The sequence below is a fragment of the Salvelinus sp. IW2-2015 genome, linkage group LG36 (genome assembly GCF_002910315.2).
Source record: "Salvelinus sp. IW2-2015 linkage group LG36, ASM291031v2, whole genome shotgun sequence".
Classification (NCBI taxonomy): domain Eukaryota; kingdom Metazoa; phylum Chordata; class Actinopteri; order Salmoniformes; family Salmonidae; genus Salvelinus; species Salvelinus sp. IW2-2015.
The window spans coordinates 16,290,216-16,315,322 of record NC_036875.1 but is presented as its reverse complement, the minus strand read 5'-3'; the positions used below and the strand labels follow the sequence as shown (position 1 = coordinate 16,315,322).

The following is a 25,107-nucleotide window of genomic DNA, read 5'->3' as shown; positions in this document are numbered from 1 at the left end:
CATCTAGGAATCTTTTGATGATCCTTGGTTGGGGTCTTTGCAGATTATTTGTTACGATTGCAAACGTAATAAGATGGTGATCCGATAGTCCAGGATTATGAGGAAAAAGTCAGCCAGTCCACGGGACAAAACTAGATCCAGTGTCCGGAGACATGTTGGACAAAACCCACAGAGTTGATGATGGGCCCGAAAGCATTTTCTGTGGACTTTTCAATATGAATATTAAAGTCATCAAAAATGTGAATATTTTCTGCCATGACCACACAAGGTCCAATAGGATTCCAGGGAACTCAGTGAGGAACGTTGTATACGTCCCAGGAGGCCTGTAAACAGTAGCTATAAAAAAAAGTGATTGAGTAGGCTGCATAGATTTCATGACTAGATTCTCAAAAGATGAAAACGCAGTGTTTTAAATTTGTTGATTTTTTTTTGCTGTCGTAAATGTTATCAACACCTCCGCCTTTGCAGGATGCACGGGGGATATGGTCACTAGTGTAACCAGGAGGAGAGGCCTCATTTAACACAGTAAATTCATCAGGCTTGAGACATGTTTCAGTCAGGCCAATCACATCAATATTAGTTAATTGACTGTGACTGCCTTGGAAGTGAGGGATCTAACATTATGTAGCCAACATTTTGAGATGTGAGATATCACAATCTCTTTCAATAATGACAKGAATGGAGGAGGTCTTTATTCCAATGAGATTGGTAAGGCGAACATCGCCATGTTTAGTTTTACTCAACCTAGATTGAGGCACAGACACAGTCTCAATGGGGATAGCTGAGCTGACTACACTGACTGTGCTAGTGGCAGACTCCCTAAGCTGGCAGGCTGGCTAACAGCCTGGCCTGCACCGTATCTCATTGGGGAGCGAGAGGAGTTAGAGCCCAGTCTATGTTGATAGATAAGATGAGAGCACCCCTCCATCTAGGATGGAGTCCGTCACTCCTCATCAGGCCAGGCTTGGTCCTGTTTGTGGTGAGTCCCAGAAAAAGGGCCAATTATCTACAAATTCTATCTTTTGGGAGGGGCAGAAAACAGTTTTCAACCAGCGATCGAGTTGTGAGACTGCTGTAGAGCTCATCACTCCCCCTAACTGGGAGGGGGCCAGAGACAATTACTCGATGCGGACACATCTTTCTAGCTAATTTACACGCTGAAGCTATGTTGAGCTTGGTGACGTGGAGAGCAATATCGCTATATTCTCTACACTTGACAGTTTTAGCCTTAGCCAGCACCATCTTCAGATTAGCCTTTACGTCGGTAGCCCTGCCCCCTGGTAAACAGTGTATGGCTGGATATTGCCAATGACTAGGGTTTTCAATTTGTCAGAGCGAGTGGTGGGAGGCTTCGGCGGCTCAGACCCCGTAACAGGTGGAGGAGAGACCTGAGAAGGTGCAGCCTCTGACTCAGACTTGCTTAATATGGAGAACCAATTGAAAGTTTGTTGGCTGAATGAGCAACACCGGTTGAGCACGCCAACACCATTTCTTTGCAGAAGCCTTGAGAAACTTGTTCAGCTGCAGGAACTGTGCAGGGGGATGTCTACTACTAKCTGTACTTACTGGTGGCACAAACACTGTTTCATCCTTTCCTACACTTAAATTGCCCTTGCCTAACAATTGCATCTGAAGCTGTGCTAGCAACACGTCTATTCTCACCATAAGGCAATAGTTACTGTGTATATTATGAGTACAGCGACTGCAATTGGATGGCATAGTGCTGATGTTAATGTTACTACTTAGCTTATTCAGCTGGTGGAGGTCCTGTAGAACCATGTCCAAATAAAGCATCAGGGGTGAAAAAGTTAAATGAAAAAAGTTGAGCGAGGAAAAAATGAAGACGTTGCTGAGTGTATTAAAAGTATAAWCTGAAAAGTTTGGCAGATAGCCAAGTAGTAACAAACAGCACAGCAGCACGGATACAAGTTCGGAAGTTGAGGGCGGAGCTAGCTGGCCGCAGAGCTTCACATTTTATTGTGTTACAAAGGGGGATTAAAATGGATTTAATTGTCATTTTTTTGTCAACAATATACACAAAATATTCTGTAATGTCAAAGTGGAAGAAAAGTATGTATATTTTTTTATATAAAAAATATAGTCGTTGCATAAGTATTCAGCCCCTTTGTTTTGGCAAGCCTAAATTAGTTCAGGAGTAAAATGTGGCTTAACAACTCACATAAAAAGTTACATGTTATGTTACAGCCTTATTCTAAAATGGATTAAATAAAAATGATCCTCATCAATCTACACACAATACCCCATAGTGACAAAGCGAACACAGATTTCTAGAAATGTTTGCAAATTTATTACAAATAACAATTAGAAATACCTTATTTGCATAAATAGTCATACCCYTTGCTATGAGACAAGAAATTGAGCTCAGGTGCATCCTGTTTCCATTGATCAACCTTGAGATGTTTCTACAACTTGATTGGAGTTCATCTGTGATAAATTCAATTGATTGGAAATGATTTGGAAAGGCACGCACCTGTCTATATAAGGTCCCACAGTTGACAGTGCATGTCAGAGCAAAAACCAAGCCATGAGGTCAAAGGAATTGTCTGTAGAGCGCCGAGACAGGTTTAGGTCGAGGCACAGATCTGGGGAAGGGTACCAAAACATTTCTGCAGCATTGAAGGTCCCCAAGAACACAGTGGCCTCCATCATTCTTAAGTGGAAGAAGTTTGGAACCACCAAGACTCTTCCTAGAGCTGACTGCCTGGCCAAACTGGGCAATCTAGGGAGAAGTGCCTTGGTCAGGAAGGTGACCAACAATCCGATGGTTACTCTGACAGAGCTCCAGAGTTCCTCTGTGGAGATGTGAGAACCTTCCAGAAGGACAACCATCTCTGCAGCATTCCACCAATTAGGCCTTTATCGTAGACCGGCCAGACATGACAGCCCGCTTGGAGTTTGCCAAAAGACACATAATGACTCTTAGACCATGAGAAACAAGATTCTATGGTCTGATGAAACCAAGATTGAACTCGTTGGCCTGAATGCCAAGCGTCACATCTGGAGGAAACCTGGCACCATCCCTACTGTGAAGCATGGTGGTTGCAGCATCATGCTGTGGGGATGTTTTTCTGTGGCTCTTCCAACAGGACAACAACCCTAAGCACACAGCCAAGACAATGCAGGAGTGGCTTCGGGACAAGTCTCTGAATGTCCTTGAGTGGCTCAGCCAGAGCCCGGACTTGAACCCGATCGAACATCTCTGGAGAGACCTGAAAATAGCTGTGCAGCAACACTCCCCATCCAACCTGACWGAGCTTGAGGGGATCCGCAGAGAAGAATGGGAGAAGCTCCCCATATACAGGTGTGCCAAGCTTGTAGTGTCATACCCAAGAAGACTCGAGGCTGTAATCACTGCCAACGATTCTTCAACAAAAATAGTAAAGGGTCTGAATACTTATGTAAATGTGATATTTTAGTTTTTATGTTTTTAATAAATGTGCTAACATTTCTTAAAACCTGTTTTTGGTTTGTCATTATGGGGTATTGTGTGTAGATTGATGAGGGGAAAAAACAATTTAATACATTTTAGAATAAGGCTGTAATCTAACAATGTGGAAAAAGTCAAGGGGTTTGAATACTTTCCGGAGGCACTGTAAGGTCCCTCAGTCAAGCATTTAATTTCAAGCACAGATTCAACTACAAAGACCAGGGAGCTTTTCAAATGCCTCATAAAAAAGGGCAGTGATTGGTTGATGGCTAACAATAACAAATCCGACATGAACATCTTTAATCTTCATGGTTTAGTTAATAATTATGCTGTGCATTATGTATTAACCCAACAAGACACCTCAACGATATTGTCGTCATTCTGAACTGAGCTGCAGGACAGGAATTTAACTGCTCAGGGATGTTACAATGAGGCCATTGGTGATTGTAGGGCAGCTACAGAGTTCAATGGCTGTGATGGGAGAGAACTGAGGATGGATCAACAGCATTGTAGTGACTCCACAATTATGACCTAAATGAAGTGAAACAAAGAACACAAATATACAAATGGAATAAATGTGTTGTCCTATATTGAAAGCCCTATGTTTGGGGCAAATCCAACACACTACTGAGACACTGCCTCCTTATTTTCAAGCATGGTGGTGGCTGCATCATGATATGGGTATGCTTGTCATCAGCGAATACTGGGGAGTTTTTCAGGATGGGGCTCAGCACAGACAAAATCCTAGAGCAAAACCTGCTTCAATCTGCTTTAAACCAGACGCTGGGAGATTAATTTACCTTTCAGAAGGATAAATAACCTACAACACAAGGACAAATATACACTGGAGTTGCTTACCAAGAAGACGGTGAATAAGAACCAAGAAGACAGAGGCCAAGTTACAGTTTTGACTTAAATCTGCTTGACAACGTATGGCAAGACTTGAAAATTGCTGTATAAGCCATCTTGATAGACCTTGACTAATTTTGAAAAGCATAATAGGCAAATATTGCACAATCTAGGTGTGCAAAGCTTTTTGAGAGTTACACAAGAAGACTCACAGAAGACTTGCTGCCAAAGGTGTTTCTAATATGTATGGACCCAGGGAATTGAATAATTATGCAACTAATATATTTTATTACATTTAAAAATATATATATATTTGTATTTTATTTTTTGCGTTTTTCTTCCACTTTGACATTAGAGTATTTTCTGTAAATTGTTGATAAAAAAGAATTTAATACCACTTTGCAACACAAGAAACTGTGAAAAAATCCAAGGGGTCTGAATAGTTTTGAAAGGCACACACTGTATGTGTCTGAACTGGCCAAAGTGTGCCTGTCACAATCATGTCTCGGTGGGGCACGTACCCTAGAAATGATCTGTACTGTATGAGTAAACGCATCTTGCTCATAAACACATACAGCTATGATAATATGAATTATTTGGTAATGGTTTGAATAATGTATGGAAGCATCCTGGGAGGTGGAACTGTGTGGAGCCCAGGATCATATTCATTAGGGCACAACGTAGCAAAACATTTTGCAACAGAAAAGAAACATGAGTATTTTTTATTGTAAATTCATTTTTCTTCCGTTTGGAGCCTAATGAACACAAACCGGGTATTGTCTCTCCCCTCTGCAGGGCAGTTAATCTCACTGATTTATTATTATTTCTGCAGTGAACAAGAAACGTAGTAACAATGTCATGTACTGTTATGCCATCGTTGCCTGAGTGAAAGCAGCCAACGACTCACCCTGTTAGGAAGCCAGTGTTGTGGTGAAGATATTGTGCTGCTGTGCTGTGTTCTGGCGCCCTCTGTTGGTAGATGGACCACACTACATCCAACAATCTGACCGCTCCCAGATTATTCATACTGTGTGTGTGTGCCAGTCAAGATGTTTGTTTGTATAGGCTCAGCTCATGTTCATTTTTGAAGAAGAAAAAGTAGAAAGTAGATACTCGAGTTCTAATACTTTGGGATAAAAAGCACCACTATGTAAGGCTGTTTGTCCTTCATGATAGTTGATGCAATGGATTACAGATATTTACCTGACATACTTCTAAAGCAAATGTTGGAAGAATCTCTACGATGGATTTTCACACATACTCAAGTGAACAGCACTGTCCTCCCCTCCCCAGGTGCCCCCCCTCTGTGGACCCCCCTAGTGTGACCACCTGCGGTTGGTTCAGGAGGAATCCCCTCCACCCTGCACCGAGGACCAGTTACGACCTGCGGGAGCGCATCTGCATCGGCAGTATGACGACCATGGAAACAGCCGTGTACCAGAAAGTGCCCACTGACGACGCTGAGGCTGAGATGCTGGCTAGCGCTGATCTGGACGACATGAAAAGTAAGACACACACACATACACACATAAACAGAGAGAATGGACCAGTCCCCAAATCAACCACTCTAGCCAACCATCGGGCTGGAGAGCTGACCCCCAGCAGCCCTAATCAGACACACCTGATTCTACTAATCAGCTGCTTCTCGGTACCTTGATTAGCTGAATCAGGTGTATTTATGTAGGGCTGGAGCAAAAGCCTGCACACCCAGCTCCTGGAGGCGGGTTGACCACCCATGTATGGCATAGCGCCTGTTTTCTGAAAGGCATACAATTTTTTGTTTGTGCTGGTTCAAATGAACCTAGACCATACCTTGCGACTTGGAACTTAGTAAATACATTTTACCCAAACTCTCGGTTCCACAATTGGCACCTTGACRGACAGGGACTACAAAACCCAGTCAGCATCCTTCATCCTTCACACAAAAACAGTTTGCTCCATGCTCCAGTTGCCTTCCCAGTTGTTCTGCGGGGGAAGATTGAAGGGATAAAAGTACAGGGATAAAATATCAGTCATAAATCACTTACCCCACACACAGCATGATGTACTAATGCCACAGTACACACAAATAAAATGCTGGGTTAAAAACAGCCCATTCTGTTGTAACGTAATGTAACAAAATGTGGAAAAAGTCAAGGGGTCTGAATACTTTCCGAATGCACTGTATTTATGACAAGGGGGATTGAGGAGATAATAGACATTGTGTCACCTTATATTGCCAAATAGAATATCCCCAAAACATTGTGAGAAMTCAACAAAGGCTATATAGTAGTTTGGGCTAATGTGAAAACATAAACCAACTAATGGTCCGCTCATAGAAGTTTATGATAAGTGATCATTCATTAAAGTAAAGTTTAGCTACTTACCAGTTGGATAACTGTCCATTTGGCAAAGCAGGAACAGGTTTGTGTCTCCAATTCCTTTTTGGAATACAGAAAATGTTTCCAGGACACCAGAGTTTTTGTTGGCAGCAAAATCCCTGTGATCGCAAAAGCAAACTAACKGCTCCTCATCATCAATAAGTTACTCCATGTCTGTAACAATTGTAGTCACATATTAGAATTCTCTGCAGCACAAACATTCCTCATTTGTAGGCATTGGAGCGCAATTGCCACAACTGTACCACCAGTCTGTGTTGATGCTGGGGATGGGTTGGGGCTCCAGACCAATAGCTCACATAGAACAGATCTACCTTTTCTTAAACTTGCTTTCAATGAGAATGACAGATCTATAACTCACATTTCTATGTGGATTTTGTTGGGTTTCCCAAAGTTACATATTGCAGCTTTCAGTATCCTCACTACTTCTACTTTTTTTTAATCAGTGACGTCAAACTCCATATAAGGGCATATCGTGACGTTTCCCCCACGAGGGCACTCATATGCAGTTGTTACCCATCTCTACTGTTGTGGTAGTTGGTAACATAAAATAATGATATAAAATAACACAAATATTTTAGGTGGAAAATTTCCTGACTTAAAACTGATACAAAATAGCTCATTCGGACGTACGCTTTCAATAAGACAATTCATTTATCCACAGTTCGCAGATTTGTGAATCATGCATTCGCTGACAACGGAGCAGACTGAGGCCTGCATCCAGCAATGTCACGAGTCACGTGATCTGTTTTTGCAGCTGTCTCTCAGTTCTGCATTCCAGAGAGAGAGGGAGGTACTGTATTATTGTAGATCAGGGTTCATCAACTAGATTCAGCCGTGGGCAGATTTTCCCTTAAATGGAAGGTCAGGGGGCCAGAACATAATTACAAATCATTTGTTGACTGCAAATTCACCGCAAGAATCCCAAATAGATATCATATTTGACTTAAACATAATCATTTCAAACCTTGTTTACATTTGTATACTATTATGCGTGGGAATATTTTGGAATATATTTCCAAAATTAAAATAACTTGGGAGCCAGTGGGGGAACCCTGCCGTAGAGCATGTACCTGAAGGGAAAAAGTGTAGAGAAAAATGCAATTGTAGGGCATTATTGATTTTAAAATATATTACACATCAGTCTAATAATATTATCTGTGTGTTATTCTATTTAAGGTATGTTGTTTATATACAGTACCTGTCAAAGTTTGGACACACCTACTCATTCAAGTTTTTTATTTTTTTATTTTTTACTATTTTCTACATTGTAGAATAATAGTGAAGACACCAAAACTTTGAAATAACACATATGGAATAATGTAGTAACCAAAAAAGTGTTAAACAAATCGAAATATATTTTATATTTTAGATTCTTCAAAGTAGCCACCCTTTACCTTGATGACAGCTTTGCGCACTCTTGGCATTCTGTCAACCAGTTTCACCTGGAATGCTTTTCTAACCGTCTTGAAGGAGTTCCCACGTATGCTGTGCACTTGTTGGCTGCTTTTCTTTCCCTCTGTGGTCCAACTCATCCCAAACCATCTCAATTGGGTTGAGATCGGGTGATTGTGGAGGCCAGGTCATCTGATGCAGCACCGTCACTCTCCTTCTTGGTCAAATAACCCTTACACAGCCTGGAGGTGTGTTGGGTCATTGTCCTGTTGAAAAACAAATTATAGTCCCACTAAGCGTAAACCAGATGGGATGGCGTATCGCTGCAGAATGCTTTGGTAGCCATGCTGGTTATGTGCCTGSAATTCTAAATAAATCACAGACAGTGTCACCAGCAAAGCACCATCACACCTTTTAGTAGTGGTTTCTTTGCAGCAATTTGACCATGAAGGCCTGATTCACACAGTCTCCTCTGAACGGTTAATTTTGAGATGTGTCTGTTACTTGAACTCCGTGAAGCATTTATTTGGGCTGCATTTTCTGAGGCTGGTAACTCTAATGAACGTATCCTCTGCAGCAGCGGTAACTCTGTGTCTTCATTTCCTGTGGCGGTCCTCATGAGAGCCAGTTTCATCATAGTGTTTGATGGTTTTTGCGACTGCACTTGAAGAAACCTTCAAAGTTCTTGATATTTTCCATATTGACTGACCTTGGCTAACCTGATGTCTTAAAGTAATGATGGACTGTCGTTTCTCTTTGCTTATCACTGTGCTATCTAACCTCCAAACGAGCTTCAATGCCATACAACACTCCTTCCGTGGCCTCCAACTGCTCTTAAACGCTAGTAAAACCAAATGCATGCTTTTCAACCGTTTGTGCCTGCACCTAGCATCACCACCCTGGACGGTTCCGACCTAGAATATGTGGACATCTATAAGTACCTAGGTGTCTGGCTAGACTGCAAACTCTCCTTCCAGACTCATATCAAACATCTCCAATCCAAAATCAAATCAAGAATCGGCTTTCTATTCCGCAACAAAGCCTCCTTCACTCACGCCGCCAAACTTACCCTAGTAAAACTGACTATCCTACCGATCCTGCGCTTTGGCGATGTCATCTACAAAATAGCTTCCAACACTCTACTCAGCAAACTGGATGCAGTTTATCACAGTGCCATTCGTTTTGTTACTAAAGCACCTTATACGACCCACCACTACGACCTGTATGCCCTAGTGGCTGGCCCTCGCTACATGTTCGTCGTCAGACCCACTGGCTCCAGGTCATCTACAAGGCTATGCTAGGTAAGTGCCGCCTTATCTTAGTTCACTGGTCAGGATGGCTACACCCACCCGCAGCACGCACGCGCTCCAGCAGGTGTATCTCACTGATCATCCCTAAAGCTAAAACCTCATTTGGACGCCTTTCCTTCCAGTTCTCTGTGCCTGCGACTGGAACGAATTGCAAAAATCTCTGAAGTTGGAGACTTTTATCTCCCTCAACAACTTTAAAAATCTGCTATCCGAGCAGCTAACCGATCGCTGCAGCTGTACATAGTCCATCTGTAAACTACCCACCCAATTTACCTACCTCACCCCCATACTGCTTTTATTTATTTACTTTTCTGCTCTTTTGCACACCAGTATCTCTTCTTGCACATGATCATCTGTGATTTATCACTCCAGTGTTAATCTGCTAAATTGTAATTATTCGATTTATTGCCTACCTCATGCCTTTTGCACACATTGTATATAGATTCTCTTTTTTCTACCATGTTATTGACTTGTTTATTGTTTACTCCATGTGTAACTCTGTGTTGTCTGTTCACACTGCTATGCTTTATCTTGGCCAGGTCGCAGTTGCAAATGAGAACTTGTTCTCAACTAGCCTACCTGGTTTAAATAAAGGTGAAATAAAATAAATAAAAATTATTTGAGCTGTTCTTGCTATAATATGGACTTGGTCTTTTACCAAATAGGGCTACCTTCTGTATACCCTCCCTACCTTGTCACAACACAACTGATTGGCTCAAACGCATTAAGAAGGAAAGAAATTCCACAAATACATTTTTAACAAGGCACACCTGTTAATTGAAATCTGTTACAGGTGACTACCTCATGAAGCTGGTTGAGAGAATGTGCAAAGCTGTTATCAAGGCAAAGGGTGGCTACTTTGAAGAATCTCAAATATAAAATATATACACTTTTTTGGTTATGACATGATTCCATATGTGTTATTTAATACTTTTGATGTCTTCACTATTATTCTACAATGTAGAAAATAGTAAAAAATAAAGAAAAACCCTTGAATGAGTAGGTGTGTCCAAACTTTTGACTGGTACTGTATATATAGGGTGAGCGACTCTCTTTATTTTTATGGCAAATAAATGGGTAGCACTCCCTGGCCCATTCCACGATCCCTGGGCAATAATTAACAGAAGAGATCAGTTGCTGATTCTCCTTGACAGCAACCCTGCCCYAGGCCCTTCCTGCTTTTACMCACCCAGCAAGGGAAGCATTGACCAGATGCTCAGACCAGATGGAAATAGAACAAGAAACAGGGCACCCACTATGAAACAGACAGGCTATCAGATGTAGGCGATAGGACASTAAGATGTCAGGCTATAGCACATATATCCTATAGCTCATATCCGTTCAACCTCCTCCCTGTCACTTTCCACTCCGACGAGTCCATATTGTCATTCAGTCACAGCACACAGCAGTATATTTGTGGTTTACAATGATAGTTTGATGTTTGATGATTGTTAACTGGCATTATGTATGGTGGAAAGCCCTAGCATAGTTTTTTAACAGGACATAACTTTAAAACATCCAGGGTTAAAACATAGAGGATGTACTGTAGCACTTCATTTGAATCTAGTGCTATAGCTTTCATGATAACCATTTGAAATGTTCACAGAGATTTGGCCTATCTTGCCCATGGCACTGTGAGTTCCATTGCCCCACTGAGTGAGAGTGTACTAGTTCATTCACTGAGAGTAACATGGCTGATGTGGGTTACCAGTGACCCTGCTTGGTAATGCTAGAGAGCATAGTTGTGATATGGATTACAAGTGACTATGCTTGACAATGTCACAGAGCAGGATTGTTTTGAAGCTTCACCAACTGGTGCTTATGTTCAGAATGCCTCTAAGCAAGTGAAACACATGTTCACGCACGCACGCACACACTGTAAACACAGGTTTGAGGAAAGGTCAGTGTTCAGCTCAGGTACCCGTTGTGGGCGAAGAGTGGCAGACTATTAGAAATAATCACAGTTTCCATGGAGACCTGTGCTGGAGACTATTGCTATTGCTCCAAAGCAGAGTACCATGCTGTGTAACAGCAGTATGCCTACTGTTTGTCTGTATGTGACTGTGCCTCTGTGTCTGTGTTACGGAATTATGATTTTCTCTGATGTGTGGATGTTTTCTGAGAGAAGAAGAGAGCCATCACGTCAATGTTTTCCTCTTGAGCCTCTGATTCAGCCTTGACTCTGCTCTTCCCTCACCCCACCAGCATGCCCCGCCCCAGCCAAGTGTCCATCCCAGGATCAATGGACAGCCAGCGTCACGGAAATGGGTGAATTGGCCCAATAGATTAGAGGGAGGTCTGAAAAAAAGTGGATCAGTTTGTGTCAGTATTTCCTTTTGGAATGACAGCTCGAGCCCCCTGTTACTCTTGCTGTGGGAACAGCATGGGGGGTCCTTCAGAGCTTTACACTTCTGCCTGCTCAAGCCTGCGCTGCCTGAGGCTGTACCACTAACTCTACTACCGACACCACTTACACCTCTGTCTGCGCCGATGGGAGGATAGCATCAGTGTGACATTTCTCTTCCGCTTTTGAGGACGATTGGGGCAAATTAGGAGTACGCTGAGAAGATAAATATCTGTTTTTAGTCTTTTTTTGTCTGACTTTTTCTCCAAAACTTTTTTCCTCATTTCCATTCTTCGTACTCCATAGGTTATCCTCACTTGGTAGAGTGGATTTCCAGCGACAACAGCTAGTCCAGAATAGGACCTATAGAATCAACTCTGTGGCAGCCAGCGAGAAAACGCCTGCCAAGAAACATTCAAAAACCTCCACCTGAGCTCATAGTAGTCTGCAGAGTGGACATAGCGTTTTGGTAACCAGCAGCCACTACTCCAGCTTTGCTTGTGCTCCAGCTCCTGTTTCTGACGAATAACACAGAAGACGCCCAGGCTTGGCTGACAGCTAACACCAATCCCTCGGCGAGAGACGGCAGGCGAGAAATCGCCAGAACTCTGGATGAGCAGGGCACCCACCTGGAGCAGGGTGGGGAGGAGGCACCACAGACACCGGCGCCGACCCAGGAGATAACAGACCCCGTGGGGCAAGAGAACAAGGGACCACCAGCCCCCTCTTCGGAGGAGGTGATTGGAGACAAACACCCCTATTCAGAAGGGACCAACACCAAGGCAACCACCAACGTTCACTGACCAGGGACATTGGACACCTCACCCCAGTGTCCCCCTGTGCTCCTCCGGCATAGCGAGGGAACAGAGGTTGTGCGCCGCGCCTCTAAGTTCAACATGGTGGGCTTGGAGGAGTTTGTTTTTGATTTCGATGACTATGACCTGCTGGAGTCCATCCATGACCACATGGGGTCCCCTGAGAACCCAGACCCCTTGGAGCACATCCGTAAGTACCAGGGCTCCCACCCCCCAAGGGAAGCAGTGTGTGGCCATGGAAGAATGGACAACACTTTACAACAAATTCACAAGTGTTAAATTAACACTGAAAGTGTGAACCCGGGTAGACACTGAACAGTGTTGATTTAACACACTGCTTTGTGCTTGTTGCATTCATCCATTTTCAGTCTTATGGACTTCACCGAGTGAGATCCTAAGTGAATATGTTATCATAGACATTTAATTATTTAACCCATTACAATGTATTTCATAAGCCTTATTTGAAGGGCTTACACAAAAAAACTACTGGGTTGTTTGGATGACCCAACTCCTGAGTTGCAGGCATTTTTAAAAAGAGCAAGGTTGGTTTGTTGATGCTGGGTTATTGAGATATGACCCAGCGGGTCAGATTAGAAGACTGGAGGCATGGCTTAGTAGGGGTGTGACTTTCAGGAAATTGTTTTTGGYCACATGTGAATGTAAATGTAATTCCGGTTCATCAGTTCTGTTGAATTGTTTTTACATGTTACGGTCAAACACTGACACTTTTGTAGCTTTAATGAAGCTTACAGAAGTGTATGAGTTTGTTAAAAGTTAATTAATTAAATTAATGAAAACCCAATTGATGGTTAAATTAACTAATGTTTGGGTAATCTGAACAACACAACATGTTGGGTTATTTACAGAACCTGACACATATATGTATAATTCCTATTGATATCCAGCCAGCGTGTTCATAACCAATGTTTTATCACCCGCAACCTGGATTCAGAATGTCTGCCAAGGTCAGGAAGATTGCAATATGAGACTACCTAAAGCATCTAAACTGGAACAACCATTTCAGTAATGGGTGCAATAAGTCCAAGTAACATAATTGGATTAGTTTAGAAAATATTTATAATTTATATTTGAGAAGTAATAAATCAATCAAAACATAGATATTGAAACAAACAGTTGTGAAACTCAACCTGCAATAGAGCATCCTGGGAAATATGATAATGATGGGTGTGGCTTTTTTTCAACTCTGGTTATTAACACCAAATAAAAAGGTTATGTTAAACCAATAAGCATTAATTCAACACTTACAGAGTTATTTGTTATGTTTCGAGTGTCAGCCCTCTAAATAAGGCCTTATGAAATACATATTGTGTTGTGTTAAATAATTGTGTTTTAATGATAACATACTCACTCAGGATCTCACTTGGTGAAGATTTTGAAACTGTCTGAATGCAACAACCATGTCTCTGTCACTATCAAATGCAGTCATGGGTGGTAACTCTACAATTCACTTGAAAGGCAAGGCTCTCTGCAAAATAACAGTTTTCACCAAGCAGGGTGTTAAAGGTCATGAAGAGTGAAAATCATGTTTTTCGTGAAATGTGATGATATTTGGATGAAACCATGACCAAAGTATGAAAAATGACTGTTGCTTGAAGTTTGATCGTAAAGTTACTGGTCCCCTCCCCCATTTGAAACACTTGGATTCAGGAGGTGGGATTATTATCACCATCATTCTCATTTTAATTCAGCAATGGTAACATGATATTCTCTTACCTAATTTAAATAAGTACCGCCTTGTAACCAACATATTAATTGTATGGAGCGATAAATACAAGCTAATTTATGCCAATGCTTGGTTGGCCTGGCAGTGGGTAAATCAAAGCTTACTCAAGTCTTGGGTCATGTGTGAATTGGAACCCTCTCTATCCCTCGCTGTCCCCTGCTAAACTATTGATCATGTGGCCCCCGTTCGGTCCTGGGCCCCTCCTTTACTGGAGCGGAAAGAAATCCCATTGACAAACTATACTGTTGTTTTTATGACTGGCATTGGATTTGGACACTTCTGCAGTAGTGCTGTGAGGGTTATCTCGGTGCTGGTCGCAAGGACAGTGTGGCACTGGTGTCCAATGACGACCAGAATGGACCCAAAGAGCTCATCAGAGAGTGAAAGAGGGAGAACGGGGACAGGTGTCATCTGTTTTCTGGTTCATCATCTGGTTTCTTTGCTTGACTTTGGCGATGGCTCTCTGCCCCTCTGTATAGATAATACATACTGAATATACATTACACCTTCTACTGGGTTCATATAGGAGCCACAAGTGGTTTACCTAAGGGATATAACTAGCTACAGAGCATTCCCAGAGATACAAAAGAGAAGGGACAAGGGTTACTAATGGGCCCATAGAAGAGTCACCTATTGATCCTTCACAACCACTTCAAATTGCAAACCTTGCTACTGGAGGAAGCTTGTGGTCGACTGTGTTGCAGCTGAAAGATGATGTTGATTGATCAATATCTCAATTGTCCTAATTGGGAAAGTCACGCTGCCGCCAGGAATTGACGATATACAAGATGTATAAACCACATATACACACTACTCACTAAAAGAGGGGCTACAGAGAGAGCAGTGGGGGAATACAGAATGACATGAGTTCCACACTAAGGGGCAATAGAGGATTTACAGAGGGTGAAGCTTCATGGGGTGCTACAGAGGACATTGGAGAGACAGACACTGGTCGCTTACTATGGCAAATAATTGGGGTTACCGAGGGCATACACTATGTTCACAACTGTGTTAATCTGTATCAAATCTTTTCCATCCAGACTGGTAATTGTAGAATCGAAAACAAAGGGGGCAGAGAGGGAGAAAAGTGGGGTTGTCGAGGGCATACTCATTGGCACAAATAGGGCACAGAGGGAGAGAAGTGGGGTTATGTAGGGCATAGGAGGGGGCATAGAGTGGGTATTAGAGGGGCACAGAGTGCAGATAGGGTCTACAGATGGGGCATTCAGAAGCTACTCAAGATCACAGGCAATACTTTGGGAAGTTATGATGATGATGATGACTTGAATTCACATGTACATACAAAAGTTATGTGCATATTGTAGCGACCTTAACCCAACACCTATAGACCTCATCAAGAGGTTCAGATCTTTTGACGCAATGGCTAAGATGTTGGGTTGACAGGGTTCAAATTCCATGTTGGGGATACCCCACAAATTTGCACTGGAAAAGGGTTATTTTCCTCCAATAAGTGTTAATTCAACACTTACAGAGTTCATTATTATGTTTAGAGTGTAGGGTCTCAAAATAAGGCCTTATGAAATAGATTGCAATATAATATAATATAATTTTAATGACAACATTCACTTAGGATTGCACTTGGTAAAGTTCATAGGACTGAACAGTAATGAATGCAACAACCGTGTCTCAGTCACTAACAAATTCAGTCATGGGTGGTAACTCTACAATTTACTTGAAAGGGAAGGCACTCTGGGAAATATGCAAATAAAGCTTTACTAAGCAGTGTATTAGTTCAACACTGTTCTGTGTCTATATGGGTTCATTCAACACTGGGGAATTTGCTGCGCACTTTACGAGCAGCAGAATAACTTTTACTTAGTTAGCAAAGCTCAGAGCGAGTCCAGCCAAAGGGTGTCTCTTCCACTTCAATACCAAATTACCCCTGGGAGCCCTCCCAAACCTGTTAGCATAGAGCGTTTGTTATGTTGATTATATTGTCTGAACAACACCACAGAAAGAAGAATGAAAGAATAGAAGGATGGCGGGATGAACTTGAGGTCAGAGGGATGGAGGATGAGAGAGGGAACAACCTGTTTCTTAGACTTTGTTTATGGCACACTCTGTGGTGGGTGTGACCACAACACAAAGCAGCTGAGGCCTAGAGGTGGTCTGGCCAGGCCTTCTCCCCAGAGTGTCTGCAAAACCAGCCCTTTGATTGGCAGTGTAACTAGCATCTACCCCCCCCCCCTACACACACACACCCTTGTCCTTAGAGCGTCCTCTTCCTCGTTCCACCCACATTGCCAGGCCCCGCTCCTAAGGAGTAGACAGCATCAATTACGCAAAATTCAATCAAATATGGTTTGTGGTCTGAAGAGCTTCAAATTGAATCAGGCTTTTTTATTCTCTAAAGGTCTGTGGTGGGCGAAAAACCACCCACCATAAGGACCCGTCTGTTTGCCTAGCTCCTCTGTTACCCCATGTACCTATTGTGTGCCGTGTTTTCTATTTGCTCTTTATTTCCCATGGAAACTTTAAAGGGGTAATCAACAATCATGATATTTACCCATTGAAGTACCCTGTCAGAACCCAAAATATAAGCTTGTTTTGGTCCAATGTTTGTAAGCAAAAGTAAATGTAAATTAACACTAAAGCCTCAAAACATGAATTTGAGAGTGGTTACATTTCTCCAGCCCTATCCCGCAGCTTTTTACTGAAACAGGGGCAGGGAGTGCGCTTTGTTATTGTTTCAACTGCTTATTACGCTTTTAATAAACATCTATAATCAGATTGATTTATTATGCTCTGTGATAAGACATAGCTCCCCCATAGAGACAGTACTCAGCCAGTCTTTTGCCTAGTACAGTACACACAGGTTGTATAACACATTTGACATAACAGTTGTGATATTTGCAAAAACAAAATGTGACACCGCACAACGGTTGTGTTGTGCAGACAAATACAAACGCATGCCTCAAATGCCTCATACAACCTGAGTGTGTACGATACTACGCCTTCGAGTGAACACAGTTCACCTTTTCTGCAGCTGACCTCCCAGTGTCATTAATCATTTCTCCTGTTGTTGTGCTTTAAGGTCACCGATTCGAGGACAACCCTGGAGTGAGGCGTCACCTGGTGAAGAAGTCATCTCGATGCCAGCTCCTCCAGACCACCAACAGCTCTTCTCAACTGTCCAGCGTGAAGAAGAAAAGGACGGCTGACAAGAAGACCCATGAGGTGAGAGATCAGACTCCACGGCACCAGTTGATTGATTGACTAATTGGTAATATTAAATCATTGAAAACATATGATCTTCCTACTAATTGTTGTCACGACATACTGTAGGCCTAAGCCCTCAGTCATAACATATATTTTGAGACTGTATAATCTAATCATTGACCTTTGGAACGTATTTTCTAACTTTGTGTACTATTTCTATCAAAGTGTTATCTTAGTAGCTCCCTTGTATCCCATTCGTATGATGTCATAGTCTGGCAAAGGAGTGATCGCTATTTGGTCCCTTTAATGTTCCAGGAAGGTTGGAGCTAACATCGACTCTATTAGCTTGCTGTGTGCTCCAAGAACATTCCTTGTAGAAACATTTAATTAAGTCTCCTACAGTGCAAAGCACATATGTCAATTAGACCAAAATACAACTTTTTCCTTAGACCTAATAAGAAAACATTCTGCTTTACTTCATAGACTTTAATATAATTGAATTTGACATTTTTCCATTCAATAGATCCAATAGATTTTCAACTTTTTTCTCAGTTCTTGAACAAAAAAGAAAAGAAAAAGAGTAGATGAGCCATATGTGAAGTCATGGAGAACTAGGTGTCTGTTTGGTCTCTATAGGTGTTTGTGGAACTCAATGAGCTGATAGTGGATAAGAACCAGGAAATGCGCTGGAAGGAGACGGCCCGTTGGATCAAGTTTGAGGAGGACGTGGAAGAGGAGACAGACCGCTGGGGAAAACCCCACGTGGCTTCGCTTTCCTTCCGTAGCCTGCTGGAGCTCCGCAGGACCATCACACATGGTGACGCCCTCACCACACACACAAGCAGTCACAAATATACTATTGATAAAACTTTGAAATTCCACTACAATAGATAGTAAATCTGTGCCATTCACTCTCCCCCTGCCATCCCACATAAGGTGCCGTCCTTTTGGACCTGGAGCAGACCACCTTGCCTGGGATCGCTCACCTGGTGGTGGAGACCATGATCATCTCAGACCAGATCAGAGCGGAGGACCGTGCCAACGTGCTCCGCGCCCTGCTGCTCAAACACCAGTGAGTGGTCAGCTGCCCAGGCTTTAGCTCAGAGGGCTATCCCACATAAAATAAGACGCCACATCCTCTTATACAGTGCATTCAGAAAGAATTCAGACCCCTTCACTTTTTCCAATGTTACAAACTTATTCTAAAATTGACTAAATATAATTTTTTTCTCAACAGAATACCCAATAATGACAACGTGAAAACAGATTTTTAGATTTTTTTGCAAATGTATAACCCCTCACACCCCCCGGAAATTCCTTATTTATGTAAGTATTCAGACCCTTTGCTATGAGACTCGAAATTGAGCTCACATCTCTGGAGAGACCTGAAAATAGCTGTGCAGCGTCGCTCCCCATCCGACCTGACAGAGCTTGAGAGGATCTGCAGAGAAGAATGGGAGAAACTCTCCGAATACAGGTATCGTCATACCCAAGAAGACTCAAGGCTGTAATCGCTTCCAAAGGTGATTCAACAAAGTACTGAGTAAAGGGTCTGAATACTTATGTAAATATGATTTTACATTTGCAAACATTTCTAAAAACCTGTTTTTGCTTTGTCATTATGTGATATTGTGTGTAGATTGATGATAATTATATATATTTTTTAATCTATTTTAGAATAAGGCTGTAACGTACCTAAATGTGGAAAAAGTCAAGGGGTCTGAATACTTTCTGAATGCACTGTACTAGAGGTCGACCGATTACGATTTTTCAATACCGATTATTGGAGGACCAAAAAAGCCGATACCAATTAAATGGACAATTTATTTATTTGTAATAATGACAATTACAACAATACTAAATGAACACTTATTTTAACGTAATATAATACATCAATAAAATCAATTTAGCCTCAAATAAATAATGAAACATGTTCAATTTGGTTTAAATAATGCAAAAACAAAGTGTTGGAGAAGAAAGTAAAANTAGCCTCAAATAAATAATGAAACATGTTCAATTTGGTTTAAATAATGCAAAAACAAAGTGTTGGAGAAGAAAGTAAAAGTGCAATATGTGCCATGTAAAAAAGCTAACGTTTAAGTTCCTTGCTCAGAACATGAGAACATATGAAAGCTGGTGGTTCCTTTTAACATGAGTCTTCAATATTCCCAGGTAAGAAGTTTTAGGTTGTAGTTATTATAGGAATTATAGGACTATTTCTCCCTATACAATTTGTATTTCATATTCCTTTGACTATTGGATGTTCTTATAGGCACTTTAGTATTGCCAGTGTAACAGTATAGCTTCCGTCCCTCTCCTCTCCCCTACCTGGGCTCGAACCAGGAACACATYGACAACAGCCACCCTCGAAGCATCGTTACCCATCACTCCACAAAAGCTGCGGCCCTTGCAGAGCAAGGGGAACAACTACTCAAAGTCTCAGAGCGAGTGACGTTTGAAATGCTATTAGCACGCACCCCGCTAACTAGCTAGCCATTTCACATCGGTTACACCAGCCTAATCTCGGGKGTTGATAGGCTTGAAGTCATAAACAGCTCAATGCTTGAAGAGCTGCTGGCAAACGCACGAAAGTGCTGTTTGAATGAATGCTTACGTGCCTGCTGTTGCCTACCATCGCTCAGTCAGACTGCTCTATCAAATATCAAATCATAGACTTAATTATAACATAATAACACACAGAAATACGAGCCTTTGGTCATTAATATGGTCGAAACTATCATTTCGATAACAAAACGTTTATTCTTTCAGTGAAATACGGAACCGTTCCGTATTTTATCTAACGGATGGCATCCCTAAGTCTAAATATTGCTGTTACATTGTACAACCTTCAATGTTATGTCATAATTATGTACAATTCTGGCAAATTAATTACGGTCTTTGTTCGGAATAAATGGACTTCACACAGTTCGCAACGAGCCAGGCGGCCCAAACTGCTGCATATACCCTGACTGCTWGCACGGAACGCAAGAGAAGTGACACAATTATCCTAGTTATAAGAAATTAATGTTAGCAGGCAAAATTAACTAAATATGCAGGTTTAAAAATATATACTTGTGTATTGATTTTAAAGAAAGGCATTGATGTTTATGGTTAGGTACACATTGGTGCTTTTTTCGCGAATGCGCTTGTTAAATCATCAACAGTTTGGCGAAGTAGGCTGTGATTCGATGAGAAATGAACAGGCACCGCATCGATTATATGCAACGCAGGACACGCTAGATAAACTAGTAATATCATCAACCATGTGTAGTTAACTTGTGATTATGTTAAGATTGATTGTTTTTTGTAAGATAAGTTTAATGCTCGCTAGCAACTTACCTTGGCTTCTTGCTGCCCTCGCGTAACAGGAAGTCAGCCTGCCACGCAGGCTCCTCGTGGAGTGCAATGTAAGGCAGGTGGTTAGAGCGTTGGACTAGTAACCGGAAGGTTGCAAAAACGAATCCCCGTGCTGAAAAGGTAAAAATCTGCCGTTCTGTCCCTGAACAGGGCAGTTAACCCACCGTTCCTCGGCCGTCATTGAAAATAAGAATGTGTTCTTAACTGACTCGCCTAGTTATAAATAAAGGTGTTAAAAAAAAGCAATCCCCCACAATCGGTGTCCAAAAATACACATTACCTATTGTTAGGAAAACTTGAAATCGGCCCTAATTAATCGGCCATTCCGATGAATCGGTCGACCTCTACACTGCACATAGTTTATGTTGCTGGTAGTTACTCTCCTAGAGGCCTATGAAATGTGACTGGAAGGTTGAATCATGAATTTCCGTATGCACTGTATACAATATATGACCTCAAGTTTGTTTATCATCATCCCTAAGTCTCCATCAGATCTCATACAGAGAATGAAAGACCATGACTCTGTCCCAAATGGCACCATATTCCATATGGCAGGGCTTTCGAACCCTGTTCCTGGAGAGCTACTGTCCTGTAGGTTCAGGACGGTGGCTCCAACCCAAATCTAGGTCACCTCCAACCCTAATATAGGTCACATGATTCTAATAATCTGCTGGTTAATAAGATGAATCAGGTTAGTTACAACTGGAGTTGGAGCGAAACTCTACAGGATGGTAGCTCTCCAGGAACAGGGTTGGAGAGCCCTGCCCTACCTAGTGCACATAGGGCTCTGTGCTTCTGGTCAATAGTTGTGAACTATTTAAGACATAAGGTGCCATTTGGGATGCATATAGTGATTACAGTAAGGGATGTTGGACCTACAACCAAATGATAGAATATGTAGTGGGAGATCAATAGTAAATAGCAGTGATTAGTACCCTACATAGCCCAGTTAATAAAAAAATTAAAATCTCACTTGACAGAGATGTCAATCTCAATGAGACTTCCCTGGTTAAATAAAGGATCTCACTGTTTTAAATCATCACAAACAATTTAAATCATTTCGGTCCTAGATGAAAATACTGAAGAGTATCACCCAAACGGCAACCGCCCCATTCACCCTCTCCCCCTCCAGCCTCCATTGCTTTATCTATCCAGTCTCCAATTAGTCCTTTTGAAGTTTTTCTTGGTAAGCCCTTTTGTTGGTTTATCTATCTATTTATCTACAGTGCATCACCATGTGTTCTTTACCGCCATAGCACATTTGACCCAACATTGCTGCTGCATTGGCGGCACATGATAGAGTTCAACAAGCCTTATATATAGGGAGAAAATACTTGATGAATGTCAGCAGTYAATTTGAATTTAAGGCTGAGGGATGAGCAGTATGAGTACATGAATAAAGGATAGAGGAGGACTTTTCCTATGTGTATTTTGTTGCCTTCAATGTGGTAGCTTGCAATAGTTGAATACAACCCAGGAAGTCGCCTTAAGTTGGGACACAGGCCTATGCGGCCTCATTCCAACATACGCATGCATAAACACACATACAAGCATGCACACGCACTTTTCAAATTTGTGTGAACCCTCTCTTCTATCTGTTTCTGTACTCAGATTCAGTTTTCCTAGGCCCAGTTTGGTCCCTAGGCCCAGTTTGGTCCCTAGGCCCAGCTTGGTCCCAGCTCCCGACACAAGCCCTCCAGTAAAGAAGAGGACGGAATGGTACCATGTTTGACCATAACAGTATTCACCTTGCATGGTGTCTTGAGGTACTCTGTGGTGGAACATTAATGGTTTGCAGAGACTCAACAGCCACGGTTTTCTTACTAATGTTGTGGTGTGTTCCTGGGTTTGCTTCAAGCGATCATCCATTTTTATCTAAATGGTATGTATGCCTTTTGGATGATGGGATGAAGTAATGGCTACTAGGCCTATTGTGGTGTCTGAAGTTGATCGATTGTTGTGTTATATTAGTGTGTTCTTTTATACCTGTTGCTACTATGCTCTTTGATGTTTAAATTGGTACAGGTCACCATCTACACATTTCAGAGTCAGAAAGGACATTATGAAAATAGTGTCAGAATGGTCTCTTATGGAAAACAAGAAACTTGTTTTTTCGTTTTGACAGTGAAGCTTGAGGACAAATGTACTTGCAGTTATATTTATCCCAGATATTGTTGTCAAAACATGGGTTGTGGCTTCATCCCAGAAATGGAACCTGCCTAGTCTGTCTCTTATGGTGCCAAGTGCCAACCTCCCTGTAAGCCATGTTACACCAGGGGTCAGTGACAAGTCACCTGGCAGTCTGTCGACAACCATAGAGCGAACTCTAGGCCAGATTGAACCATTGTCAACCATTTAGACAGATTCACTACAAGTGCACCGCACGCACGCACGCACACACACACACACACACACACACACACACACACACACACACACACACACACACACACACACACACCACACACCACAACACACCACACAACACACCACACCACACACACACACACACACACAACACACGGTCATCAACACTCGTTGCACACCCCGTCAGTTGCAACCTTTCGGCAAAATTTTCCACCATGTCACCAGCTGCTTTCCATGGGAAAAGCCTTCTAATTGGCTGAGCCAGTCCAAGATAGGAATTTATGATGTGGAAAGAAATACATCAAGGTGGCTGTAGAATTTAGCTCATCGGCTTACTCAGTCCCGTTTTAAAGATCTCTGGCGCTGCCTGAGCACAATTCTGTGTTGTGGCCAACCTTGTTCTTTTGTTTTGTTGAACTATTGTGTCCAACTCGGGAGCGCGGTAACAAGACAAACGGACCTAATGATGGAGTGATGTCACCTCTGGACCGGAGTGTGAGTGTGATCAAACTGTCTGTGCTGTGAGGGGCTGGTCACACACACGCAAGCAAGCACAACCACACACACCACCACATTGCTGTCTTGTTAAGAGGAGCACACCTAACACAATCCAATGTGTTCCATGGAATACATAGAAAACCACCAGTGTGTCACCCACTTGATTAGGTTGAGTCAAATAAAAGAAAGTCTTCATAACATATCCTAATAAGAGTCTTCATAACAATATCATTAATAAGAGTCTCATAACATATCCTTAATAAGAGTCTTCCAAACATATCCTTAATAAGAGTCTTCATAACATATCCTTAATAAGAGTCTTCATAACATATCCTAATAAGAGTCTTCATAACATATCCTTAATAAGAGTCTTTATAACATATCCTTAATAAGAGTCTTCATAACATATCCTAATAAGAGTCTTTATAACATATCCTAATAAGAGTCTTTATAACATATCCTTAATAAGAGTCTTATAAACATATCCTTAATAAGAGTCTTTATAACATATCCTTAATAAGAGTCTTTATAAACATATCCTTAATAAGAGCTTCATAACATATCCTTATAAGATCTTTAAACATATCCTTAATAAGAGTTCTTTATAAAATCCTTAATAAGAGTCTTATAACATATCCTAATAAGAGTCTTTATAACATATCCTTAATAAGAGTCTTTACAGTGATCCCTCGCCACTTCGCGTTCACTTATCGCAGATTCGCTATTTCGCGGATTTTCATAAAGCATTTTTTTTTTTTTTTGGTGCATGTGCTCTGCATTCTGATTCGCTAAAAAACTCACCCGCTTCTTGTATCAAAACATGCTACGAATTGTGCTAATCATTTTGTCGTCTCGTGCAGTTATGTGTACGTACAAAAAGACGCACAGCCGCTGACCGATGCAAGCTGCAGAAATGACAAAGCCACAAAGCGACGAATGAAAGAGAAGAGGGAGAAGAGGACACGAGAGATGAGGAGGAAGGCTAACGCTTGGTCGCTTAGCAAACCATGTGCGAATGGCCACTGAACTTAAGCGATACTGAGGAATGGACCCTTGATGAGCCGTTCATTACAGTTCTCCAACGTAATCGATGGTGCATGTCGGTGTACAAGATCTTTTTGCAAAGAAGAAAAAAGAGCGACAACAGCTGCCTATCACTATGTTCTTCTCCCGACAAACACACCTGCACCGCGGGCTTCAGAAGAAGAAACACTGCAGAGCGCAGTCAGGATGCCAGCGGCCCAGTCTGAAGACAGTGAAACGGCCTACACGTGAGTCACTGTATTTGATACATGTAATAGTTGCTAATTGTAAAAAAAAAAAAGTTTTCTATTTCGCGATTTCACTTATCGCGGGTCATTCGGAACGTAACCCCGCGATAAACGAGGGATTACTGTATAACAATTCTTAATAAAGATCTTC

General features: G+C 41.9%; 1 protein-coding gene across 1 annotated transcript in view; it reads left to right on the top strand.

The window, feature by feature from the left end:
- Window positions 1-25,107, top strand: part of slc4a3 (solute carrier family 4 member 3) — a 102,467-nt gene that overhangs the window by 52,579 nt on the left and 24,781 nt on the right. The window contains exons 6-9 of the mRNA XM_023981376.2: window positions 5,591-5,802; window positions 17,339-17,481; window positions 18,100-18,280; window positions 18,400-18,535. Of these exons, the coding sequence (XP_023837144.1) occupies window positions 5,591-5,802; window positions 17,339-17,481; window positions 18,100-18,280; window positions 18,400-18,535 (672 nt within the window). The remainder of the gene's footprint in view (window positions 1-5,590; window positions 5,803-17,338; window positions 17,482-18,099; window positions 18,281-18,399; window positions 18,536-25,107) is intronic.